Source organism: Salvelinus alpinus, chromosome 5 (genome assembly GCF_045679555.1).
Source record: "Salvelinus alpinus chromosome 5, SLU_Salpinus.1, whole genome shotgun sequence".
NCBI lineage: Eukaryota > Metazoa > Chordata > Actinopteri > Salmoniformes > Salmonidae > Salvelinus > Salvelinus alpinus.
Window position 1 is genome coordinate 60,664,526 of NC_092090.1, and position 26,832 is coordinate 60,691,357.

General features: G+C 45.2%; 1 protein-coding gene across 1 annotated transcript in view; it reads left to right on the plus strand.

Moving 5' to 3' along the window:
- Positions 1 to 26,832, plus strand: part of LOC139576415 (whirlin-like) — a 100,964-nt gene that overhangs the window by 61,144 nt on the left and 12,988 nt on the right. Inside the window, exons 5-10 of the mRNA XM_071402528.1 lie at positions 8,376 to 8,412; positions 20,962 to 21,144; positions 21,564 to 21,767; positions 24,460 to 25,225; positions 25,856 to 26,028; positions 26,379 to 26,504. Coding sequence (XP_071258629.1) covers positions 8,376 to 8,412; positions 20,962 to 21,144; positions 21,564 to 21,767; positions 24,460 to 25,225; positions 25,856 to 26,028; positions 26,379 to 26,504 — 1,489 coding nt within the window. The remainder of the gene's footprint in view (positions 1 to 8,375; positions 8,413 to 20,961; positions 21,145 to 21,563; positions 21,768 to 24,459; positions 25,226 to 25,855; positions 26,029 to 26,378; positions 26,505 to 26,832) is intronic.

Consider the following 26,832-nt stretch of genomic DNA (forward strand, 5'->3'; position numbering starts at 1 on the left):
CTACCACTGTCAGTGGCAGGGCTTTTGTTATGCGAGTGATTGAGTGAGTAATGTGAGGCAGAATACATCCACTTCATTGTTGGGTTTGACTGTGACGTGTGATATGGTGCTCAGTCCCACAGCGAGCTGCCTGTCTCTCCCTCCTTTCCTCAGCTCTCTGTCACCAGCTCTAATTGAGGCAGGCTGTTTGAGAACCCTAGGAAGTATGCATTTCCCCTCAGCTCCTTTAGAAATCAAGCAAGGTGGCTTTTAGTCCTTCACTTCCATATATTTGGCCTCTCATTATTAGTGATATCCTCCTTCCAGCACTTTCTGTTTAATTACTAACCAAAGAGCCTACTCGATCTTATGGCACAATTCAATCAAACCACATTGCGTTAGCTGCTTAGCCTGGAACCAGGCTAATCTGGAAATAACTCACGTGCTGTTTCACTTTACGTATCCGTGAAACGAAACGTGAGTGCAGCAGCCAATTTGCTTGACCAGGCCAGTAGCTTCTTTTGCCATGGGCGAATGACACCAGAGGTTATTTCCAGAATAAGAAGTGTGTGTTTGCGAGGGCAGTAGTTAGTCAACAAAGAAACTGCATAGCCTACACATTGCTGTGGTGGGTTCGAGTGCACTAAGTTCTGCTTCAGTGTAGTGTGTGTTATTGGCTGAACCTTGAGCTGCAGCTGTCAGATTGTCTGCTCTGCTCTCTCCTGAACACTGTCCTTGACTGTTGTAATGACATTCACTGTTCAAGGTTATCAGGAAAACCTATGGCACTTTAGTGTGGGTGTATACTTGTGTGTACAGTGGCGATTTTGGCATGGAAATATTGGTGGGGCAACAAAAAAAATTGCTTAAGATGCATGCCAGCCAAGCCACAACACTAAACAATACATTAGTTGCACTATAACGGTGACAAACGTTGCCCACAAACTGTTAGGGCCTACATAAAGCTGTCCCAATGGCAGAGCTTTCTTTTCAGCACCATGGAATGAATCCTTACCACTGCTACACCTGGCTATTAGTGGAGCCTTGTCTGGCAGCAAAACAGTTCATTCAGCCTCATTTACTACCTTTTAAAAAAACATGGCTGACTTGCTTAATCACGTGTGGTTTCTACTGACAATTGAGATGTACAAACTATGGCATAAGGGGACGACGAGCGGATAAGAGGCAATCCGTAATTTTGATTAAGACATTAATGAGCGAGCTAGGACGGATGTAGTCAATATAACTATTTGTTGAGCACTTTTGAAATGTACAGCGACAGAATTCAGAACATGGGCCATTGTTACAGTATTCTCCCTGTACACCAAGTCAGAAACGTAGGATAAATAAAGGGGGCATATAAGCAGACAGTGAAAGCTCTTACAATATTCGATGATGACATTAATCTAAAACAGGCTATAGGCTACATGTGCACCACCAACAGCTAACAGCTTACTAAACAACATACATTTAGTATTACTTTTTTAGCTACAGTATACATATCTCCCTGGCATATTACATAATTTATGCAGCAGCATACAAGACATTTTTGGACTCCCCTTGTTGTGTTCACTTCAACAGGAAGGTGGCACGGCGGTCATCAAAGTATGGCATTCTCTGGATTTATGGTGCTTTCAAGACAACTGAGAACTCTGAAAAAAACAAGGTTGAATCATGATGTCAGTAAGCTCTAATCATGATGTCAGTGAGCTCTAGAAAGAGGCCCGAGTTCCTGACTTGGAATTCTGAATTGGATGACCATTCAAAACATATTTTCCCAGTCGGAGCTCGTTTTTTCCCCGAGTTCCCAGTTGTCTTGAACTCACTGAAGTTTGAGATTTTCCAGTTCCGAGTTTCCAAGTCAGGAACTCGGGCCTCTTTCTAGAAGTCATTCTCGATTGACAATGTTTAATATTTATCCTTTTAAGCTTGGAAAAGAGACCCTTAAACCCAGACATGGACCACATACCCACATACCCACTCCACTGAATAGCAGGCTAGTGATTGCTTTGCAATGCTTGCAGGCAGCCACTGATTCCTTCCAAACCACTCATTGTTGAATTTGTGATTTCCAACTTGTTGTGTAATGTTTATGTCCAATGGCCGATGAGCATCATTACGTTTTATCTATATTTTCTCTTCATAATTTCTCTTCATATAACACCTTCCCAATAAATCCATTATTTATTTTAGACAGGTCTAAAGAAGCATGATATTAAGAAAATATAGTCTATGTCAGAGGAAAAGAATATCATACTCTGAGTTGTCCTTATGTTAGGTCCTGATGTGGCAATGCCAAATGGCTGTGGGCTCATTCTAAGATTTGCTTAGAATTCCGTGGCATTATTTTATATTATTTTATAGTATGAAGAGTACAATTTAATCATTTTCTCCAAATGATTTGATGGAGTGTGCACATGCGGCTATGCTCTGTTGAGTAGTTAACAAAGAAATACAAACTCCTGTCCTTAATTTAGAGTTATTAATGTAACTTTAGTTGTCCTACAAACGTTGGGCTATATGTTTTTGTTTTTAATACATTGTAAGGCTGCATGATGAGACTAATGATGATTTGAAAAAAGTCGCTTGAAAGGCATGAGCTCTGCTTTGTTTTTTGCTCAGGCTGTACACACTTCAATCGTCTCTCATTCACAATTTGACAAGCACTTGATAATGCCTCGAATTTCACGGCGGCATCCCCTTTGTGGCCGTGATGCAACCTAAAAAGATCCTTGCCTTTTGTGTCCCGGAGTGCTGCGTTGTGCCCTTCTCCCTGATTGCTGTGCAATCCGAAGCGCCTCTCCCACTCACATGGCTCTCAATCACATGACCGGGTCTTTCTCACAGGCTACAGGTGAAGACAGACACATTGGGGACGCAACTGAGCACGTCCTTGTCCAATTCCGAGGTGCCTATTGAAGATATTGGAAGAACTGTCCACATTTACTTTTCGTCAGCCAACAAGATGAGTAGGCCTAACGAACAGCAAAAGCACTAGCCTATGCCAATCTACTATCCCCCATAGTACAAAAGTCGACCTATTCTATTGTGTGCAAGAAATCAATATTCCAAACATAGTCTGGGACAGTTGTGGGGTGCAATAGATCCCAAATCAATACTATCACTAGCATCTAAAAACATGTTTTATAAAATGTGGCTGACGCAACAGATCAGAATGTTTAGCTTAAAATGTTAATAAACTATTAGGCTATTTCTTCACATTATAAGTGCAGCAATGCACACATGGCAGTAGGCTATGAAAACACCACTATCAAAAATGACCGTGAATGCAATTATGCATGTAATGCATTTATTATTAAGGTGCATTGTTATGGTGAAAATGATCTTCCCCAAACTTGAAACTCACGCCCTGCTTATGGATGCCAGTTAGGCTCTCAACCCCTTGTAAAGAGGATTCATGTGCTTCATTTTAAGAAGCCACTTTAGTAGTGATACAAACCTTTTCAAAATATATAGGCCTATGGGCTACATGAGGTGTGCGACCATTTCTTTTAATAATGAGCATCATTCAGAAGTGATAGGCTAATAATGTCACCCATCGGACTATTCTTGATTGAATCTTGTCTTTACATATTCTAAATAATATGTGTGTGAAATTTGTTTTGATTTAGAATGGACCGTTATCATGCACCTGTCTCGAAAACAGGAGCAGCGGGAAAAAATACATGTCATCTACAGTTGAAGTCGGACGTTTACATACACCTTAGCCAAATACATTTCAACTCAGTTTTTCACAATTCCTGACATTTAAACCTAGTAAAATTTCCCTGTCTTAGGTCAGTTAGGATCACCACTTTATTTTAAGAATGTGAAATGTCAGAATAATAGTTGAGAGAATGATTTATTTCAGCTTTTATTTCTTTCATCACATTCCCAGTGTGTCAGAAGTTTATATACACTCAATTCGTATTTGGTAGCATTGCCTTTAAAATGTTTCACTTGGATCAAACGTTTCGGGTAGCCTTCCCCAAGCTTCCCACAATAAGTTGGGTGAATTTTGGCCCATTCCTCCTGACAGAGCTGGTGTAACTGAATCAGGTTTGTAGGCCTCCTTGCTCGCACACGCTTTTTCAGTTCTGCCCACAAGTTTTCTGTAGGATTGAAGTCAGGGCTTTGTGATGGCCACTCCAATACCTTGACTTTGTTGTCCTTAAGCCATTTTTCCACAATTTCCACAGTTTTACTATGGATATAGATACTTTTGTACCTGTTTCCTCCAGCATGTTCACAAGGTCCTTTGCTGTTCTTCTGCGATTGATTTGCACTTTTTGCACCAAAGTACGTTCATCTCTAGGAGACAGAACGCGTCTCCTTCCTGAGCGGTATGACGGCTGCGTGGTCCAATGGTGTTTATACTTGCGTACTATTGTTTGTACAGATGAACGTGGTACCTTCAGAAATTTGGAAATTGCTCCCAATGATGAACCAGACTTGTGGAGGTCTTGGCTGATTTCTTTTGATTTACACATGATGTCAAGCAAAGAGGCACTGAGTTTGAAGGTGGGCCTTAAAATACATCCTCAGGTACACCTCCAATTGACTCAAATGATGTCAATTAGCCTATCAGAAGCTTCTAAACACATGACATAATTTTCTGGAATTTTCCAAGCTGTTTAAAGGCATAGTCAACTTATTGTATGTAAACTTCTGACCCACAGGAATTGTGATACAATTAATTATAAGTGAAATAATCTGTCTGTAAACAATTGTTGGAAAAATGACTTGTGTCATGTACAAAGTAGATGTCCTAACCGACTTGCCAAAACTATAGTTTGTTAACAAGAAATTTGTGGAGTGGTTGAAAAAATAGTTTTAATGACTCCAACCTAAGTGTATGTAAACTTCCGACTTCAACTGTATGCACTTAAATAGCGAATGGAAGAGGATTTTCCTGTGGTTCATTTTCGTGCCAGCCAGGTAGGCTATACTCCTGTTGTAAAGATAAACAATGTGCTTAATATTATTAAAGTTGAGAAATAAATATAGTAGGCCTAGTCTATAGAAAGCTTATGGGATCCTCCACTTTTTAGTAGAGGCCATCACTCAGTTTTCTCGCACAATTGCATAGCCTATAGAAATGTTGCACAACATTAGCTCATGGGCTCTCATGTTTGATTAGATTTTCGATTACATTTACATTGATGTCAAGAGTGATTAGAGGGACAATAGAGATCACCGGTGTGGTGGTAATGCAGTCACCGGAACTGTGCCATTGCGCCAAACCGCCACAAGGGGGAGTTAGAACGCTGATTATGCTTTCGTTCCGGTCCTCAGAACGGGAGAAATGAGCCCCTCCTCTCTTTCTCTCCCTCTTCCTCCCTCCCAAACACAAGCCAGAACACCCAACCAAGGTGCACGTGTGTGAGGCTATTTCTCAACATGGAAAGGGCCCTCTGGTTAAATTCAATGGTAATGCTTAATTATTAATTTGCCCCCATTTATTTTCTCGTTTGCAAATTGATTCACATAGCTGTTCTGGAGCAGGCCAATAGGCTAAATAATTACTTAATGCTTTTTACAGAGATCATGGACCGCTCTTATTAGAAAAGTATGCGCAACAGCGCAGCTCCCTACATCTGACTCACTAGGGAAGTGGTCAGATGACGCAGATGCTAAGCTAAAGGACTGTTTGCTAGCACAGACTGGAATATGTTCCGGGATTCTTCCGATGGCATTGAGGAGTACACCACATCAGTCACTGGCTTCATCAGTAAATGCATCGATGACGTCGTCCCGACAGTGACCATACGTACTGTTGCGTACATTAGGTCAGCCACCAGGGGGAGACTCGTCGAGGCCTGGTGACAGACGGAGTATACATCACGAGGCGATGGCTCCATCTGCTGGACGTGCCAGGTCTCGACGGGCTCTCCGACCAGGACTAATTGGGGCTGATTGGGAGCTGGTGAGTAATCAAGGGCTGATTGCTCACCAGCTGTGCAAGGCCCATAAAGATGCCAGAAGGGCAGCATACAAGGGAGAGTGGGGGAAGAAAGGACTCCCATATAGTTGGGGACGGTTACAGAGGGAGTGAGTGCAGTTGCGATCCGGACAGGATACAGCAGGACCCGGAGCCCAGAAGACGGTATCCCGGAGAGAGTCTCAAAGGGGAGACCTATCCTTTTTGTTTTTGATTTATTATTTAAATAAACACCCTTGAAACCGAGTTTATCCTACTCTGTCCGTGTCTGATCTGTGTAAACGTCTTGACCAAACCCCCAGGTCTACCACAATACATACCCCAACCAGAAGCCATGGATGAACAATCAAACAGGCAAAGTGCCAATACAGGACAAAGATTGAATCCAACTATACCGGCTTCCGATGCTTGTCGGATGTGGCAGGGCTTAAGAAGTTTAAACTGCCTTTAAATCATTGTTTTTGTAACCAGTCGACAGCCAGTGAAAAATGCGCTCTTGCAACATATGCATAGTGGGTATCACAGCCTATGGAATAAAAGTGTTTTTTTTATTGCTCAATCTAATTAATGCTGATAAAAACAACACTTTTGATAGACTTAAATGTGCAATCTGTAGTTGCTACATCCATTTTTGGACTTATAAATGATATATATTAATGTAAAGATACAATTAAATTATATTATTCTATGTAGTAGAACGCGATGGGTTAGAAGAAGCCTACTGTACATAACCAACCCATAAAATGAAATTTAACATCCATATATGGCCAGCTATGTAACATTGATTTGTCCTGCAATAGATGTTGTTCAATTGGTAACATAGATTTTTGTGTTCTTCTAATGCCTTTTAAGGGGAAAGTAATCTAAATGTAACTGAATGTAATCAGATTACATTACTGAGTTTGGGTAATCCAAAATTCAGTTACTGATGACAATTTTGGACAGGTAACTAGTACCTGTAACAGACTACATTTAGAAAGTAACCTACCCAACACAGGGAACAAGTATGGTCCACCACCCAAAGAACATCCAGCCACCGTCACACAACTGTAGGAAGCATTGGAGTCAACATCCCTGTGGAATGCTTTCGACACCTTGTAGAGTCCATGCCCCGATGAATTGAGGCTCTTTTGAAAGTGTTCCCAATGTTTTGTACACTGTATAAGGATTATATATTGAACAAAAATATCAAATATAACATGCAACAAATTCAAAGATTTTACTGAGTTAGAGTTAATTTAAGGAAATCAGTCAATTGAAATAAATGTATTAGGCCCTAATCTATGGATTACACGACTGGGAGTACGACTGGGAGTACAGATGGGCCTCAGGATCTCGTCATGGTATCTCTGTGCATTCAAATTTCCATCGATAAAATGCATTTGTGTTTGTTGTCCGTAGCTTATGCCTGCCCATATTATAACCCCGCCGCCACCATGGGGAACTTTGTTCACAACGTTGACATCAGCAAACCGCTCGCCCACACAATGCCATACACGTTGTCAGCCAAATTCTCGAAAATAACGTTGGAGGTAACTTATGGTAAAGTAATGAACATTCAATTCTCTGGCAACAGTACTGGTGGGCATTCCTGCCAATTGCATGCTCACTCAAAACTTGAGACATCTGTGACATTGTATTGTGTGACAGAACTACACATTTTAGAGTGGCCGTTTATTGTCCAAAGCACAAGGTGCACCTGTGTAATAATCATACTGTTTAATCAGCTTATTGATATGCCACACCTGTCAGGTGGATGGATTATCTAGACGAAAGAGAAATGCTCACTAACAGGGATGTAAACAAATTTGTGCACAAAATCTTAGATAAGTAATATTTTTGTGCATATGGAACATTTCTGGGATCTTTTATTTCAGCTCATGATACATGGCACCAACACTTTGCATTTTGCGTTTATATTTTTGTTCAGTGTAATATTCCCCTGCCCTACCGTAATCAACACACACACATTTTACAGTAACAATAAAATGGAATATAACAGAATAAAATAGAAAGGATATTTTTCCCGATGGCTAATGCTACCAGTACTCATGTGTGGCGCCGCCTTTATACTGGGAAAACGTTTTTGGAAACAATTCTGAGAGTTATTTGCCAAAAATAGGTTCATTAGAATCTCCTCAATCAAAACGTCTTACCTGTATGAAATTCTGAAAATGTATTTGAAAAGTGATTTGGTCTACGCACGCAACTTTTAATTGAGGAACCACTGTATGTAGAGAATAGTGTGCCATTCAAGATGCATCTGTTGACTTCCTTTTTTCTGAGGCACAGGGAGCACTGCTGCCAGTTCTCTCCGGGCTGTTATTGTTTTCATGTCATATTACATATTTCAAAGTCATTTGTGCTTGGTTGTTATATGTGCTATTGTAAAATGGGTTTTCTGTCAGTGGTTCATAATGTGAGCATCTTTAATGTTCTACTGTTTTTTCTGCAGGCCATCTTCAGCGCGGGCTACACCTGTACTAGGAAAGGTAAGTCAAATTCTACTACATACTTACAGTATATACTCCATAACATACTTGATGCTACTATATCGTCATTGATAAATAAACGCATAATATCCGAGTTCTTTTTGCTCCACATAACCCCAAATGAATGACATCAGAAGTGAAGAACACACGGACATCGCATACACACGTTTATAATAGGTCTCTTAATTAAGTGGTCACCAGATTTGGCCACACTTAAGGTCTTTTAGACTGATAGTTCACTATCTTCAGATTAAAACCTAATATTCTAATACCTTCAAACTCACAGACAGCTGAGCACATCATACATGAACTACACAGTGTGTGGGTGCCAAATGGCAGTCTATTACCATATAGTGGGTTACCAGGGCTACCCGTGATGGCTTGTTAAAGTCCCATAACTTGAGTCACAGTGTCACGGCCGTCGTTCAAGGAAGACCAAGGTGCAGCGTTGTGAGCGTACATTTTGTTTTATTTCGTAAAATGACGCCAACAAAACAAGAAATAACAAAAACGACCGTGACGCTTACAAGGGCTATAGTGCCCCTAACAAAGACAACCTCCCACAATTTTTTTTTTAGTTTTTTTTTTTATTTCACCTTTATTTAACCAGGTAGGCTAGTTGAGAACAAGTTCTCATTTGCAACTGCGACCTGGCCAAGATAAAGCATAGCAGTGTGAACAGACAACACAGAGTTACACATGGAGTAAACAATAAACAAGTCAATAACATGGTAGAAAAAAAAGAGAATCTATATACAATGTGTGCAAAAGGCATGAGGTAGGCAATAAATCGAATAATTACAATTTAGCAGATTAACACTGGAGTGATAAATCATCAGATGATCATGTGCAAGAAGAGATACTGGTGTGCAAAAGAGCAGAAAAGTAAATAAATAAAAGCAGTATGGGGGGTGAGGTAGGTAAATTGGGTGGGTAGTTTACAGATGGACTATGTACAGCTGCAGCGATCGGTTAGCTGCTCGGATAGCAGATTTTTAAAGTTGTTGAGGGAGATAAAAGTCTCCAACTTCAGAGATTTTTGCAATTCGTTCCAGTCGCAGGCAGCAGAGAACTGGAAGGAAAGGCGTCCAAATGAGGTTTTGGCTTTAGGGATGATCAGTGAGATACACCTGCTGGAGCGCGTGTTGCGGGTGGGTGTAGCCATCGTGACCAGTGAACTGAGATAAGGCGGCACTTTACCTAGCATAGCCTTGTAGATGACCTGGAGCCAGTGGGTCTGACGACGAACATGTAGCGAGGGCCAGCCGACTAGGGCATACAGGTCGCAGTGGTGGGTCGTATAAGGTGCTTTAGTAACAAAACGAATGGCACTGTGATAAACTGCATCCAGTTTGCTGAGTAGAGTATTGGAAGCTATTTTGTAGATGACATCGCCGAAGTCGAGGATCGGTAGGATAGTCAGTTTTACTAGGGTAAGTTTGGCGGCGTGAGTGAAGGAGGCTTTGTTGCGGAATAGAAAGCCGATTCTTGCTTTGATTTTGGATTGGAGATGTTTGATATGAGTCTGGAAGGAGAGTTTGCAGTCTAGCCAGACACCTAGGTACTTATAGATGTCCACATATTCTAGGTCGGAACCGTCCAGGGTGGCGATGCTAGTCGGGCGTGCGGGTGCAGGCAGCGAACGGTTGAAAAGCATGCATTTGGTTTTACTAGCGTTTAAGAGCAGTTGGAGGCCACGGAAGGAGTGTTGTATGGCATTGAAGCTCGTTTGGAGGTTAGATAGCACAGTGTCCAAGGAAGGGCCGGAAGTATATAGAATGGTGTCGTCTGCGTAGAGGTGGATCAGGGAATCGCCCGCAGCAAGAGCAACATCATTGATGTATACAGAGAAAAGAGTCGGCCCGAGAATTGAACCCTGTGGTACCCCCATAGAGACTGCCAGAGGACCGGACAACATGCCCTCCGATTTGACACACTGAACTCTGTCTGCAAAGTAGTTGGTGAACCAGGCAAGGCAGTCATTAGAAAAACCGAGGCTACTGAGTCTGCCGATAAGAATATGGTGATTGACAGAGTCGAAAGCCTTGGCCAGGTCGATGAAGACGGCTGCACAGTAATGTCTTTTATCGATGGCGGTTATGATATCGTTTAGTACCTTGAGCGTGGCTGAGGTGCACCCATGACCGGCTCGGAAACCGGATTGCACAGCGGAGAAGGTACGGTGGGATTCGAGATGGTCAGTGATCTGTTTGTTCACTTGGCTTTCGAAGACCTTAGATAGGCAGGGCAGGATGGATATAGGTCTGTAACAGTTTGGGTCCAGGGTGTCTCCCCCTTTGAAGAGGGGGATGACCGCGGCAGCTTTCCAATCCTTGGGGATCTCAGATGATACGAAGGAGAGGTTGAACAGGCTGGTGATAGGGGGTGCGACAATGGCGGCGGACAGTTTCAGAAATAGGGGGTCCAGATTGTCAAGCCCAGCTGATTTGTATGGGTCCAGGTTTTCCAGCTCTTTCAGAACATCTGCTATCTGGATTTGGGTAAAGGAGAAGCTGGGGAGGCTTGGGCGAGTAGCAGCGGGGGGGGCGGGGCTGTTGGCCAAGGTTGGAGTCGCCAGGAGGAAGGCATGGCCAGCCATTGAGAAATGCTTGTTGAAGTCTTCGATTATCACGGATTTATCGGTGGTGACCGTGTTACCTAGCCTCAGTGCAGTGGGCAGCTGGGAGGAGGTGCTCTTGTTCTCCATGGACTTTACAGTATCCCAGAACTTTTTGGAGTTAGAGCTACAGGATGCAAATTTCTGCTTGAAAAAGCTGGCCTTTGCTTTCCTGACTGACTGCGTGTATTGGTTCCTGACTTCCCTGAACAGTTGCATATCGCGGGGGCTCTTCGATGCTATTGCAGTTCGCCACAGGATGTTTTTGTGCTGGTCGAGGGCAGTCAGGTCTGGAGTGAACCAAGGGCTATATCTGTTCTTGGTTCTGCATTTTTTGAACGGAGCATGCTTGTCTAATATGGTGAGGAAGTAACATTTAAAGAATGACCAGGCATCCTCAACTGACGGGATGAGGTCAATATCCTTCCAGGGTACCCGGGCCAGGTCGATTAGAAAGGCCTGCTCGCAGAAGTGTTTTAGGGAGCGTTTGACAGTGATGAGGGGTGGTCGTTTGACCGCGGACCCGTGGCGGATACAGGCAATGAGGCAGTGATCGCTGAGATCTTGATTGAAGACAGCAGAGGTGTATTTGGAGGGCAGGTTGGTCAGGATAATGTCTATTAGGGTGCCCATGTTTACGGATTTAGGGTTGTACCTGGTGGGTTCCTTGATGATTTGTGTGAGATTGAGGGCATCAAGCTTGGATTGTAGGACTGCCGGGGTGTTAAGCATATCCCAGTTTAGGTCACCTAACAGAACAAACTCTGAAGCTAGATGGGGAGCGATCAATTCACAGATGGTGTCCAGGGCACAGCTGGGAGCTGAGGGGGGTCGGTAGCAGGCGGCAACAGTGAGAGACTTATTTCTGGAGAGATTAATTTTTAAAATTAGAAGTTCGAACTGTTTGGGCATAGACCTGGAAAGTATGACAGAACTTTGCAGGCTATCTCTGCAGTAGATTGCAACTCCTCCCCCTTTGGCAGTTCTATCTTGACGGAAAGTGTTATAGTTGGGTATGGAAATCTCAGAATTTTTGGTGGCCTTCCTAAGCCAGGATTTGGACACGGCAAGGACATCAGGGTTGGCAGAGTGTGCTAAAGCGGTGAGTAAGGCAAACTTAGGGAGGAGGCTTCTGATGTTGACATGCATGAGGCCAAGGCTTTTTCGATCACAGAAGTCAACAAATGAGGGTGACTGGGGACATGCAGGGCCTGGGTTTACCTCCACATCACCCGAGGAACAGAGGAGTAGTAGGATGAGGGTGCGGCTAAAGGCTATCAAAACTGGTCGCCTAGAGCGTTGGGGACAAAGAATAAAAGGAGCAGATTTATGGGCGTGGTAGAATAGATTCTGGGCATAATGTGCAGACAGGGGTATGGTGGGGCACGGGTACAGCGGAGGCAAGCCCAGGCACTGGGTGATGATAAGAGAGGTTGTATCTCTGGACATGCTGGTCTCAATGGGTGAGGTCACCGCATGTGTGGGGGGTGGGACCAAGGAGGTATCAGAGGTACGGAGAGTGGAACTACAGGGTCCATTGCAAACCAAAACAATGATAATGATAACTAGCCTGAACAACAGTATGCAAGGCATATTGATATTTGAGAGAGACATACAATAAGGCATAAAGTGATTGCAGGTCTTGATTGGGAGAGCTAGCTAAAACAACAGGTAAGATAACAGCAGCAATAACAGGGTGCTAGTCTAACACAGCAACAACAGGTAAAAATGGCGACGACTAGGCAGAGAGGGTCGGATTAACTACACACAGATCCTGAGTTAAAGCACAGAGCCGACAGATAAAACACAAATAAACAGAATGGAGTACCGTGAATTAATGGACAGTCAAGCATGCATCAGCTATGTAGCCAAGTGATCATAGTGTCCAGGGGGCAGCCGTAGATGGAGCAGGGAGGCCTCCACTAAGCTAGCACGCGGCGTTTAAAGTTAGTAGCCCGGGGGGTGGTCTGCTCAGACGGAGGGGGTCTGCTCAGACGTGGTCGTGTCGACAGAGAATCCAAGCCAGATGGCGATGGCGAAAGAGAGGTTGTGAATTGTAGAATTGTGTTTGCTAACTGGTGCTAGCTTCGTGGCAGTGGCGCTAGCTGCGCTAGCCGCAAGCTAGCTGTGAGGATCAGAAGCAGTGGCTCAGGGATTACGGCAGGAATCCGGCGTTGTTGTCGAGAGACAGTCCGATGCTGGTAAATTGGTGAGTAATATCCAGGCTAATAACAGGGCTGGTGTCTGTGCAGAAGGTAAAAGCTACTAGCAGCGGCAAAAAAATGGCTAAATTAGCTTGTAGCTGGTATTGTAGCCCAAGAATTCGCTGGTAGACCTCTTCAGCTAGCCGGCAGATGGGCCTAGCTCGAGGCTAGCTCAAGGCTAACTGGTGCTTGCTTCGGGACAGAGGTGTTAGCCAGTAGTAGCCACTCGGTTGCAGCTAGCTAGCTGTGATGATACGGTGTAATTGTCCAGAACTTGCGTCAGGAATCCGGTGATGTGGTAGAGAAAAAGCAGTCCTATATGCTCTGGGTTGATATCGCGCTTGCAGACTGGCAGGTATTGGCCCGGTATTGAAGCTGGCTGTGTCCGAGTTGAGGGTGAAGACCGCAGCAGTGGCTAACTGACTACTAGCTAGTAGCTAGTTATCTGGCTAGATTCTGATTGGGGTTACGGTTCTAAAGTATAAAAAAATAGCAGGTCCGTACCACATTGGGTGAGGCGGAATGTAGGAATGTATATTCAGTTCCTAGATGGAAAGTGAAATTAAAATATATACGAAATGTATACGAAAAATACGAAGACTATTTACATTTACACGCGACAGGACAATACAAACACACGTCCGACTGCTACGCCATCTTGGATAAAAAATGACAAAAGAGGAAAAAGCTGCCTAAGTATGATTCCCAATCAGAGACAACGATAGACGGCTGTCCCTGATTGAGAACCATACCCGGCCAACACATAGAAATACGAAAACATAGAAATCAGAACATAGAATGCCCACCCCAAATCACACGCTGACCAAACCAAAATAGAGACATAAAAAGGCTCTCTAAGGTCAGGGCATGACAGTACCCCCCCGAAAGGTGCGGACTCCGGCGGCAAAACTGAACCTATAGGGGAGGGTCTGGGTGGGCATCTATCCGCCGTGGCGGCTCTGGTGTGGGACGTAGACCCCGCTCCACCTCTGGCTCACCCCACTTTGGTGGCGCCTCTGGTGCGGGGACCCTCGTTGCGGGCCCCAGACTGGGGCCCCTCGCTGCGGGCCCCGCACTGGGGACCGTCGCTGGAGGCTCCGGACTGGAGACCGTCGCTGGAGGCTCCGGACTGGAGACCGTCGCTGGAGACTCCGGACTGGGGACCCTCGTTGCGGGCCCCGGACTGGGGACCCTCGTTGCGGGCCCCGGACTGGGGACCCTCGTTGCGGGCCCCGCACTGGGGACCCTCGTTGCGGGCCCCGCACTGGGGACCGTCGCTGGAGGCTTCGGACTGGAGGACGTCGCTGGAGGCTCCCTGCCATGGATCATCACTGGAGGCTTCGTGCCATGGATCATCACTGGAGGCTTTGTGCCATCCGGCGGCAAAACTGAACCTATAGGGGAGGGTCTGGGTGGGCATCTATCCGCCGTGGCGGCTCTGGTGTGGGACGTAGACCCCGCTCCACCTCTGGCTCACCCCACTTTGGTGGCGCCTCTGGTGCGGGGACCCTCGTTGCGGGCCCCAGACTGGGGCCCCTCGCTGCGGGCCCCGCACTGGGGACCGTCGCTGGAGGCTCTGGACTGGAGGACGTCGCTGGAGGCTCCCTGCCATGGATCATCACTGGAGGCTTCGTGCCATGGATCATCACTGGAGGCTTTGTGCCATGGATCATCACTGGAGGCTTTGTGCCATGGATCATCACTGGAGGCTTTGTGCCATGGATCATCACTGGAGGCTTCGTGCCATGGATCATCACTGGAGGCTTCGTGCCATGAATCATCACTGGAGGCTTCGTGCCATGGATCCTCACTGGAGGCTTCGTGCCCTGGATCATCACTGGAGGCTTCCTCCGTGGAGCTGGAACAGGTCTCAACGGACTGAGGAGACGTACTGGCAGCCTGGTGCGTGGAGCTGCCGCTGGGCTTACCAGGCTGGGGTGACATACAGAAGGCCTGGGTCTGGGGGCAGCCACAGGACTCACCAGGCTGGGGAGACATACAGGAGGCCTGGTTCTGGGGGCAGGCACAGGATACACTGGACCGTGGAGGCGCACTGGAGGTCTCGAGCGTAGAGCCTGCACAACCCGTCCTGGCTGGATGGTTATTTTCGCCCTGCAGATGCGGGGCGCTGGCCCCGGACGCACTGGGTTGTGCAGACGCATCGGAGACACAGTGCGCAGAGCCGGCGCAGGATATCCTGGGCCGTGGAGACGCACTGGAAGCCAGATGCGCTGAGCTGGCACCTTCCGTCCTGGCTGGATGCTCACTCTAGCCCGTCCAATGCGGGGAGCTGGAATGTAGCGCACCGGGCTATGAACGCGCACTGGAGACACCGTGCGCTCCACCGCATAACACGGTGCCTCAATTTGGAGGCTGCCTCTCGTGCCTGCTCCGTTGCCGTGACTCCTGGTAGCGAAGTCATTCCTCCCTCGCTTCTTCAGCCTGTTTCTATGGCAGGGTCTTGTCCCCTGCCATAACCTCCTCCCATGTCCAATATGTCCTCCATTCTCTCTTCTCCCGGGCCTAGGATCCCTGCTCCTCCTGGCCACGCTGCTTGGTCCTTTGGTGGTGTGAGGTTCTGTCACGGCCGTCGTTCAAGGAAGACCAAGGTGCAGCGTGTTGAGTGTACATTTTCTTTTATTTAGTAAAATCACGCCAACAAAACAAGAAATAACAAAAACGACCGTGACGCTTACAAGGGCTATAGTGCCCCTAACAAAGACAACCTCCCACAATGACAAAAGAGGAAAAAGCTGCCTAAGTATGATTCCCAATCAGAGACAACGATAGACAGCTTTTCCCTGATTGAGAACCATACCCGGCCAACACATAGAAATACGAAAACATAGAAATCAGAACATAGAATGCCCTCCCCAAATCACACCCTGACCAAACCAAAATAGAGACATAAAAAGGCTCTCTAAGGTCAGGGCGTGACACACAGCTCTTCAGGGTCGGATACAATCTGCAATATTGATTTTCCAAATTGAACTAGCCGCAAAGTGCCTCTGGGCCCTGGTCAAAAGTATAGGGTGCCATTTGGGATGCACACTAAATCTTACACTACCATTAAGGTACGAATCTATAGCTCAAAGTAGGAGTACTTAAAGTAAGACCATGGTTATGTCCCAAAATGGCACCCTATTCCCTATATAGTGTACTAGATCCCTATGGGCTCTGGTCAAACGTAGTGCACTATGTAGGGAATAGGGTGCTATATGGGATGCACATCAGTAGCAAATGCAGAAAGCATAGAAAACAGTAGGATTTACTGGAAGAGAAGAAAGAGAGGCACTTTGCGGCTAGTTCGATTGGAAAATCAATACTGCAGATGGTATCCGACCATGAAGAGCAGTGACTCAAGTTATGGGACTTTAACAAACCATCACGGGTTAGGTACTGTATGTACGTATTGTGTTTTACCGTTTTACAGTTAAGAGTAGCTCACCCTTGCTTTTCTCTTCTATCTCTCTTTCTCTCGCTCGCTCTCTCTTTCTCTTGCTCTCTCTCTCTCTCTCTCTCTCTCTCTCTCTCTCTCTCTCTCTCTCTCTCTCTCTCTCTCTCTCTCTCTATTTCCTAGCAAGAGAGGCACTGAAGTGAAGAGGAAATTCAACAACTCTCCTTCATGTTCAGGCCTTCTACACAGGCCAAAACGTGGTGGTTTTAACAATAAAGAAGCATTTTTATCAAGATCCACTGTCCTCCAAGAGTTGCTGAATTTCATCCTCACTTCATTCCTAACATCCATGACCTCATCCTTAGTTGGACATTCTGATCGATCCTGTCAAGGGACAGTGACAGCCGCCTGACAAGACGCCATCACCATGGCGACTCAAAGTCAGGTCTCTTCAATAAAAGAGAAAAGCGAGGGAAGAGTCCTTCATTAGTCATATTTAATTAAAGGGGAACACTGAGCTAATCTCATGGAGTAAATGCTGCATTCCGTATTCAACCATGACACATCACTGTCATTGTCCCTAAAACCTCACGCTACTCCTGAGCATTCACTATCTATAACGTTTAACACGGAGAAATGCAATGCAACGGATGACGTAGAATTACAGGTTACAGTAGTATGACTATTAGGGCAAGCAGTGTATTTATCAGCTGAGATATGTAGAGAGAGTTGATCCATTTCTTTGGAGACCCTGAGGTTCTCCTCCTCATGTTCTCCAGTTTGGGAATAGTCTCTTCTCACAGCCACTGTATGAGTGTGCAGAGCGCCCTGAGTCTGGTGAGAGAAATATCAACTTGATGGTTGAGCAATTCTAGGTTCTGACGCTTTCATTTGTATGATGGTTTACCTTCTACTGCTGTGAGTAGAGTGCTGTGTACCTGTGCTCCAGTCAGGCTCTCCTGAGGAGGCATGCAGAGTGGTCCCATGGTGGTGATGAGAGACAGGATTCAATGACAGACAGCCTAGACACTCAATCATGCACACGAGCATGCATACACGGATGCACGGATGAGCAAACACGCATGTGCGCCACACACACCACACACACACTCAATCATCATAAACACGTTGAGACACAAAGGACTGCAATGGCACCACCAATGGTTTCACACACAATATAGACGTGTGTGTGTGTCTGTGTGTGTGTGTGTCTGTGTGTGTGTGTGTGTGTCTGTGTGTGTAATTTACAGTGTCTAGGGTGAGTTCTGGCAGCCAGAGAGAGGTTAATGGCCCCTGTACCAATCTCACAGTCACACACACAGATACCATTCTCTCACAGTCACACACACAGATACCATTCTCTCACAGTCACAACAGCAGGAGAACACCCTCTGGTGCCGCCTGCCGAGAAGTGAGGACTCATGACCAATATCAATGCTACCTAACTCACAACAACCAGCTTTAGAAAAACACATTCCCTTACTGTGGAATGATACAGGTACTCAAACAAAAGCTCTGTCTTTCCTCCTTCTAACCTAGACCAACACATTCAAATCTACCGGTTCCTAAATGTGTCATCTCATCTTGCGATGGTTGCAGCGTTGTTTCCAAAGAGGGGGCGTCTTTTATTTGACCTGTTTCCTAAATTGCACCCTATTCCCTAAATAGTGCACTACCTTTGACCAGAGCCCATAGGGAATAGGGAGCCATTTATGACACATCCTCGTGTCCCTAATGCATTCAGTCAGTCTGGCTTGCGGCTGTTAAAATGATACTCTGACCTGTATTAAATCAACATGCCCTCACCACCAATCTCCAATTACAAATCTCATTAGTTGCAGACTGCCAGAGGCACCCAGTTTGGACTCATTCCTGATGAATAGCTGTTTAATTTTAGCAAGGTCCTTTGATGTAGATCTAATTGTAAGCATTCTAAGCAAATTTGTATGTTGGCTTTCTGTTTACAATGGAGCTCAATGGTGAGAGAGTGAGAGAAAGAAAGAGATAAACCGAGAGACAGATACAGAGACAGAGGTGACTCAAAAGAGCTATACTGTGCTTTATCACACTTTCTGTGATTGATTATGCTGAAAGTGTTTTCACCGCAGTTTGCCCTGTCCTTAGTCATACTCTAATGTTCACATCATCAACTCTCCTTTACACCTTTGTAGACCTTCAACTGTATCTCAAACCCGATACGTAACCATAAAAGTGACTGCTCTTCCATTGTATGGATTTCATTGCAGAATATGGAAGCTCACGTAAACTCCACAGGGTTGTGTTACTTGGAATGCTACCGGGGTAAACCCTGTAGGGTCACCTTGGGGAGAAATGAATGTCTTCCTTGATTCCCAAATGGCACCCTATTCTCTGTAGTGTGCACTACTTTTGACCAGAGGCTCTGGCCAAAAGTAGCACACTACATAGGGAATAGGGTGCCATTTGGGACCCGGTGAATTTCTCTGGTCTGAGCTAAGTATGGTGCTGGTAGAGAAGTGAGGGCAGCACAGCGCAGGACAGGAGCCCAGTGTGATTGACAAATTCCCTTAGTAATTAATAGGAACAAGAGTCGATGCTTTGCTCCTGACCTGCTAACTGTCTCTGTCATTTTTCTCTTTACTCTCTGGGCCCTGCAACATATTCATCCTCCTGGTGCTCCTCTTGACAATCTGTTTCACATTCCCAGGCGTCTATAACCTCTAACATTTTTGTCCTCAAAAAGGTGTGCTGCGGTATATCATCTGATATGTCAAAACATAACCATCTGTGTTAGAAGTCCTCTCCACATGCACGTACAGCTCTTATCCAGGCACCCATTTTAGAATGAGTGGAACTGTATCATTTTGAGTGCCATCATCTAACTATGAATGGTATTTAAGATCCATCAATGGCTAGGTACTCAATATTCTATGTTCCGGTCTATTTAAAGCTGGAATGGCCATTTCAAGCTGTAGCTGAATAACAATGATACAGTTATTGGGCTCACCCTAACACGGATGACTTTGAAGTGGTTCCTATTGTTAGAGCTTAAGAAAGCTTGTTGGTGTGCTGTTGATGTGTGTGGGATGACTGAGCGCAAAGGAGATATACTGTACAGCAGACTCTGTACACTCTCGGAAATAACGGTTGAGATTTTTCTTAAAGGGGTACAAACGCTTGTCACTGTAGCGGTACACTCTAAGGTATGTCCCTTGTACCTTTAGTCAAAATTACATAATTGTACCCTTGCGGTTCATTTCTTCAAAGAGCCAATAATGTTCCTTAGGGGACAATATAGTACAGGTATAACAGCATGCCTTTGGAAAAGGTACAATTTTGCCTTTTTTAGGTTACCACCACAGTGACAAAGCCGTTTTGTTCCTTTTAAATGGCAAAAATGTACCTCTGAAAAGGTTTTGGGATGCTGTTTTAACATTGTAAGGTGTAACGCCTCATTTGCATATTTCCCAGGATGCATTTCAAGCAACTTTTTGAGTTAACAGTACCACCCAACTGTGTTTGCTAGTGACACAGACATGGTTGTTGCATTCGATGACTTTCAGTGCTGTAGCCTTCACCAAGTGAGGGCCTAAGAATTTTTATTTTTTTATTCTTTATGACAATACATTACGTATATCATGAGGCCATAACTGCTGGTTAGTCCAACTATTACCAGACTAGGATTAGTAAAGAAAAATGTATATATTTATCTTTGTGTAGCATAAGATCAATCAATCATTGTGCATTCAAAAACACAGTTATTGAAACAAACAATTCTAAAAATCAACCTGCAATAGAGCATGCTGGGAAATATGTTAATTATGGGCATGGTTTGTGTGATGATTTCACCTTTATATTCAAAATATTAGGTACAAAACTGTACCATTATACTAGTTTATCCTCTACGGGATCGGGATCACAAACTTCAAAGTGTTTCCTTTCAAATTATATCAAGAATATGCATATCCTTGCTTCAGGTCCTGATCTACAGGCAGTTAGATTTGGGTACGTCATTTTAGGTGAAAATTGAAAAAAAGGGTCCGATCCTTAACAGCACATGTATCCTAAAAGGTACAGTACCTACAGTAACAGTCTCATGTGAGATTATACCTCTGAAGGAACATTCTGTGTATTTAGATTGTTGTACCTCAGGGAACAATACTGTACCCTAACCAAACCCTTAATTCTAAGTGTACATTCATTCTTTCTTTCTCTCTCTCTTCTTCTGTCTTTCTCTTTCTCTCCCTCCCACTCTCTGCCTGTCTTTCTTTCTCTCTCTCTCTCTTTCTCTCTCTCTCTCTCCCTCTTGTTCTCTCTCTCTCTTGCTCTCTCCTCTCCCTCCCTCGATACAGTCAGTGTGTCGAGGTGTGTGGCCCCCAGGTTCCCAGGTGTCTCTGGAGGAGCAGGCCTTTCTGCTGCTGACAGACCCAGAGAGGCAGACCATGGGTTACTACCTGCAGGAGTACCAGGATGGACACATCAGTCTGAAACCCCTGGCTATGGCCCTGTTTGAACTCTTCAACACCCACGCCAAGGTACTGTAACGCCCAGCACATCTGGGCTAGCATCCCAAATGGCACCCTATAGGGCACCCTAACTGTCCACCATTCTTCCTCCTGTCCTCCCTCCAGTTCCCTTTGTCAAAGGAGATGATGAAAACCTAGTGCTCGAAAGTTAAACATTGTCTAATAAATTCCCATTGAGAGCATAATGCAGCGTGTTGAGTCCCCTTTTCACCTTTTCTTCTTTTCTTGAACACTTTCTGACATCCAGCACCTGCTCTAAGTCAAATAAGGACTCTATATAACCTATAGGGCCTCTATATAACCTATAGGGCCTCTATGTAACCGACAGGGCCTCTGTAACATCATAGGGCTTCTATGTAACTATGATAGCGCATTTATGTAACTCTATTGGGCCTCTATGTAACTTGTTGACCGTTTCTCCTCTACAGTTATCCTTGCTGTCTGAGGTGCGTAGCCTGGTGGCTCCCCAGGACCTGGAGCTGTATGATGGTCTGATGCTGCACCGTGAGAGGGAGGCTCTGAAGGCCTGGCATGGAGAAAAAGGAACGTTGCATCCACACAGCCACTGTGTACACACAGAGCCCTCAGCCAGCCACAGCCACTCCAACCCTACCACTCTCTGCTCTGCCAAGGTAGTGGAAATATTGCACCCTAAATGACACCCTACTCCTTATTTAGTGCTCCTCTTTTGACCAGACTCTGGCTCTGGTCAAAGGTAATGCACTATACAGAAGAGGGTGCCATTTGCTCCAACAAAGCAGAGATTATTCAGCCGTGGACTGGGGGGATTTTAAACCATTGTGAGGAGAGATTATCTTTCAGATGACTGAGAGCTGAACCCAAGTACAGTTGAAGTCGGAAGTTTACATACGCCTTAGCCAAATACATTTAAACTCAGTTTTTCACAATTCCTGACATTTAATCCTAGTAAAAATTCCCTGTTTTAGGTCAGTTAGGATCACCACTTTATTTTAAGAATGTGAAATGTCAGAATAATAGTAGAAAGAATGATATATTTCAGATTTTATTTATTTCACCACATTCCCAGTGGGTCAGAAGTTTACATACACTCAATTCGTATTTGGTAGCATTGCCTTTAAATAGTTTTTGGGTCAAATGTTTTGAGTAGTCTTCCACAAGCTTCCCACAATAAATTGGGTGAATTTTGGCCCATTCCTCCTGACAGAGCTGGTGTAACTGAGTCAGGTTTTGTAGGCCTCCTCGCTCGCACACACTTTTTCAGTTCTGCCCACAAAAGTTCTATAGGATCGAGGTCAGGGCTTTTTGATGGCCACTCCAGTATCTTGACTTTGTTGTCCTTAAGCCATTTTGCCACAACTTTGTAAGTATGCTTGGGGACTTTGTCCATTTGGAAGACCCATTTATGACCAAGCTTTCACTTCCTGATTGATGTCTTGAGATGTTGCTTCAATATATCCACATAATTTTCCTCCCTCATGATGCTATCTATTTTGTGAAGTGCACCAGTCCTTCCTGCAGCAAAGCACCCCCCACAACATGATGCAAGCCTCCCCCTTTTTCCTCCAAACATAACGATGGTCATTATGGCCAAACAGTTCTATTTTTGTTTCATCACCCAGAGAACATTTCTCCAAAAAGTACGATGTTTGTCCCCATATGCAGTTGCAAACCGTAGTCTGGCTTTTTTATGCTGGTTTTGGAGCAGTGGCTTCTTCATTGCTGAGCGGCCTTTCAGGTTATGTCGATATAGGACTCGTTTTACTATGGATATAGATACTTTTGTACCTGTTTCCTCCAGCATCTTCACAAGGTCCTTTGCTGTTGTTCTGGGATTGATTTGCACTTTTCCCAACAAAGTACGTTCATCTCTAGGAGACAGAACGCGCCTTTTTCCTGACCGGTATGACGGCTGCGTGGTCCCATGGTGTTTATACTTGCATACTATTGTTTGTACAGATGAACGTGGTACCTTCAGTCGTTTGGAAATTGCTCCCATGGATGAACCAGACTTGTGGAGGTCTTGGCTGATTTCTTTTGATTTACCCATGATGTCAAGCAAAGAGGCACTGAGGTTGAAGGTGGGCCTTAAAATACATCCACAGGTACACCTCCAATTGACTCAAATGATGTCAATTAGCCTATCAGAAGCTTCTAAAGCCATGACATAATTTTCTGGAATTTTCCAAGCTGTTTAAAGGCACAGTCAACTTAGTGTATGTTAACTTTTGACCCACAGGAATTGTGATACAGTAAATTATAAGTGAAATAATCTGTCGGTAAACAATTGTTGGAAAAATTACTTGTGTCATGCACAAAGTAGATGTCCTAACCGACTTGCCAAAACTATAGTTGGTTAACAAGAAATTTGTGGAGTGGTTGAAAAAATAGTTTTAATGACTCCAACCTAAGTGTATGTAAACTTCCCGACTTCAACTGTATATCTCTGTGTGCTCAGCAGTAGTTCATCTTAGTGTGTGTGTGTGTGTGTGTACGCGACTGTTTTTGTACGCGACTGTGTGTGTGTGTGTGTGTGTGTGTGTGTGTGTGTGTGTGTGTGTGTGTGTGTGTGTGTGTGTGTGTGTGTGTGTGTGTGTGTGTGTGTGTGTGTGTGTGTGTGTGTGTGTGTGTGTGTGTGTGTGTGTGTGTGTGTGTGTCAGTTTCCCCATGGTCCAAGGTGACAAAGTGTTGTTTTCTGTTGGTTGGCTGGTTTTGCTGATTGCCATGGTGCATTCTGTGCTTGTATAATTGGCCTCGTTGACATCCTCATTACTATAGTTGTAAAATCACACCCTTAGTAAACAAGAAATTGTAGTTCATTTATATTGTATGCACTAAATTAACTTCATGTGTTAATTGATAATTGAAGTCTTTAGTCACGGTACGGGGTTAATGTTTCAGTACATTATTGTCACACAACATTGTTCTGGGATGCAGGTCAGTGAGTCTATGGATGGGCCTGTTTATTTTGAATGATAAGTTAAAGTAAACAGGTGAAGTCATATCTCTGTCTCTTTCAGCATGAGTGCTCACATGGTGACAGTGTAGAGCAAGATCCAGGGGTACGCACTAATGTCCTAACTGACGTTACATTGGTGAGTCTGTGTGAGTTTGAGGTTGTTCTAGTCTGATGGAAATAGTAGTCAGGTTTTATTACGTGCATGAGTGGAAAATTAGACTTAAATGCTAATCTTTGTGTACAATGCATTTAAAGGTGAGGCGTGAAGTTGCGTTTGAAGGTGACTCTCCATTAAAAACATTTTTGGTGAACTTCAGCAGACAGACTGAGGTTGTAAAGAGTTTGGACCACTTTTCTGTACAAGCAATGTCCTTTTGTGTTTCTAGAAAGAAGTGCAGTCTACAGCTGAATCTCCTCCGTCCTTCAAGCCATCTCTTCCCTCCGGCCATACCCAGACCAGAAACCCCAAGGAGAGAGACCCTTCCAAGCGCCCCTCATCCAGTCATTCCCAGTCTGGCCTGATCTTTACTGCCCCCACCAGGCTACACCAGGAATGTCACCACAAATCCCTCAAAGCCTTCAGCTCCTCCAACCACCAAACCTCCACCTCCCCTAGTTCTGGCCTCCATCACACCTGTCCCAACCCTGGCCACCAAAACAGCCCCAACCCTGGCACCAACCACAGTGCCAATCTAAGCTCTGGTCATCAGACATCCATAAACTCTCTTCACCACACCTGCCAAAACTCCCTCCACATCTCCACCCCCACCTCTGACCACCACCCCCTTCAAGGCTGTCCTAGCTCTGGCCACCATACCTGCCCCGGCTCCCTTCATCACAACCCTTTGTGGTTCCCCTCTGCTCCTCCAACCCAGGAGACGACCATCAAGCACCCCATCTTCAGATCCTGTTCCCATGAGAAGCCTGCTACCTCCCCTAAGACTGCCTCCCCTTGTTTCTCACCGTGTCCCTCCCCTGGTCTCTCCCCATGTCCCTCGCCCTGTCCCTCTCTTGCTGTCCTGAAGCCGCCCCCATGTAGCCCAGACAGACCCTGCTCTCCCTGTTCTCCCTCCCTCAGCCAGGGAGGTCAGTGTGTCATGGCAGGCGTACACAGACTGACTGCTGAGGTCAGGCCCCAGCCCCAGCAGAGAGGTAAAGGTCAATGTGTGTCTATGTGTTTTTGTGCGTACCTGCCTGTGTTTCTGTGTGTGTATCACTTGACATGCTTGTACCCTGTGTGTACAAAACGTTAGGAAAACCTGCTCTTTCAATGACATAGACTGACCGGGTGAATGCAGGTGTAAGATATGATCCCTTATTGATGTCACTAAATCCACTTCAATCAGTGTTGATGAAGGGGAGGAGGAAGGTTAAAGAAGGATTTTTAAGCCTTGACAATTGAGACATAGATTGTGTATGTATGCCATTCAGAGGGTGGAAGGGCAAGACAAAAGATTGAAGTGCCTTTGAGCGGGGTATGGTAGTAGGTGCCAGGCCCACCAGTTTGAGTGTGACAAGAACTGCACCGCTGAAGGGTTTTTCATGCTCAACAGTTTCCCGTCTGTATCAAGAATGGTCCACCACCCAAAGGACATCCAGCCAACTTGACACAACTGTGGGAAGCATTGGAGTCAACATGGGCCAGCATCCCTGTGGAATTCTTTCAACACCTTGTAGAGTCCATGCCCCAACAAATTGAGGCTGTTATGAGGGCAAAAGGGGGTGCAACTCAATATTAGGAAGATGTATATATAATCGAATCTATTACTTCTGTGTATCCAGGCGCCACATTGTCCCAACTGTCAGACAGTGGTCAGACTCTGAGTGAGGACAGTGGGGTGGACATTGCTGAGGCAGGAGGGCTGAGTAAAGACAGCAGTCCTCGGCCCAGTAAGAACCAGGCCACACAGCAGTCCCAAGTGGCCCAGGGACCTGCAGCACTGGCATCCAAACAGGTGAGGGCCACCAAGGGCTCATATCACAACATAAATAACATGTTGGTGTCTCAAAACCCTTTTCCATATATAGTGCACTGCGCTTGACCAGGGCTCATAGTGCACTACTTTTTACCAGAGCCCTAGCTAGGGAATAGGGTGCCATTTGGGACGCCATAACAATAAAAAAATCTCTGCGTTTAACAACACTCTGTTTAGCCTTTTCACAAATTCATGGTTTGCCACACGTTTTATTACAGTACGCTCAGTGCCTGTCCATCCCTTAACCGTAGTGTTTGTCTTGTTTCTGTCTTTTTGTCCTTATTCAATGTCCTCATTCGATGTCCTCATTCTTCTTGTGTTCCCTGCAGCAGCCTGGCTCTCCAGTGCCCACCCCTACCCTGGTACATGTGGTAAAGAATGCCAATACTCTGGGTATCGCTATAGAGGGAGGGGCAAACACACGCCAGCCGCTGCCACGCATCGTCACCATACAGGTGAGAAAGAGAGACTTCTGCGTCCCAAATGGCTCTCTATTCCCAAAATAGTGCACTACTTTTGACCAGGACTTATGGGGCTCCGGGTAAAAGCAGATGATTCTGCGTCACCTTATCATACTCCGGCATTTAGGATAACTCTGAACATGAATGTAGCATGATGAGGACTACACAGGGCTTTTGTACTGTGATGTCTGTAAATAGTAAGAACTACTTTGTCCTATGTGAATGTAGACCCCCCCATGTTGTGCCTGAAGGTGTGCCATACTTATATATTTTTTATTGCATAAACAGCAAGCATAAAAAATGACAGAATTACCATTTTCAC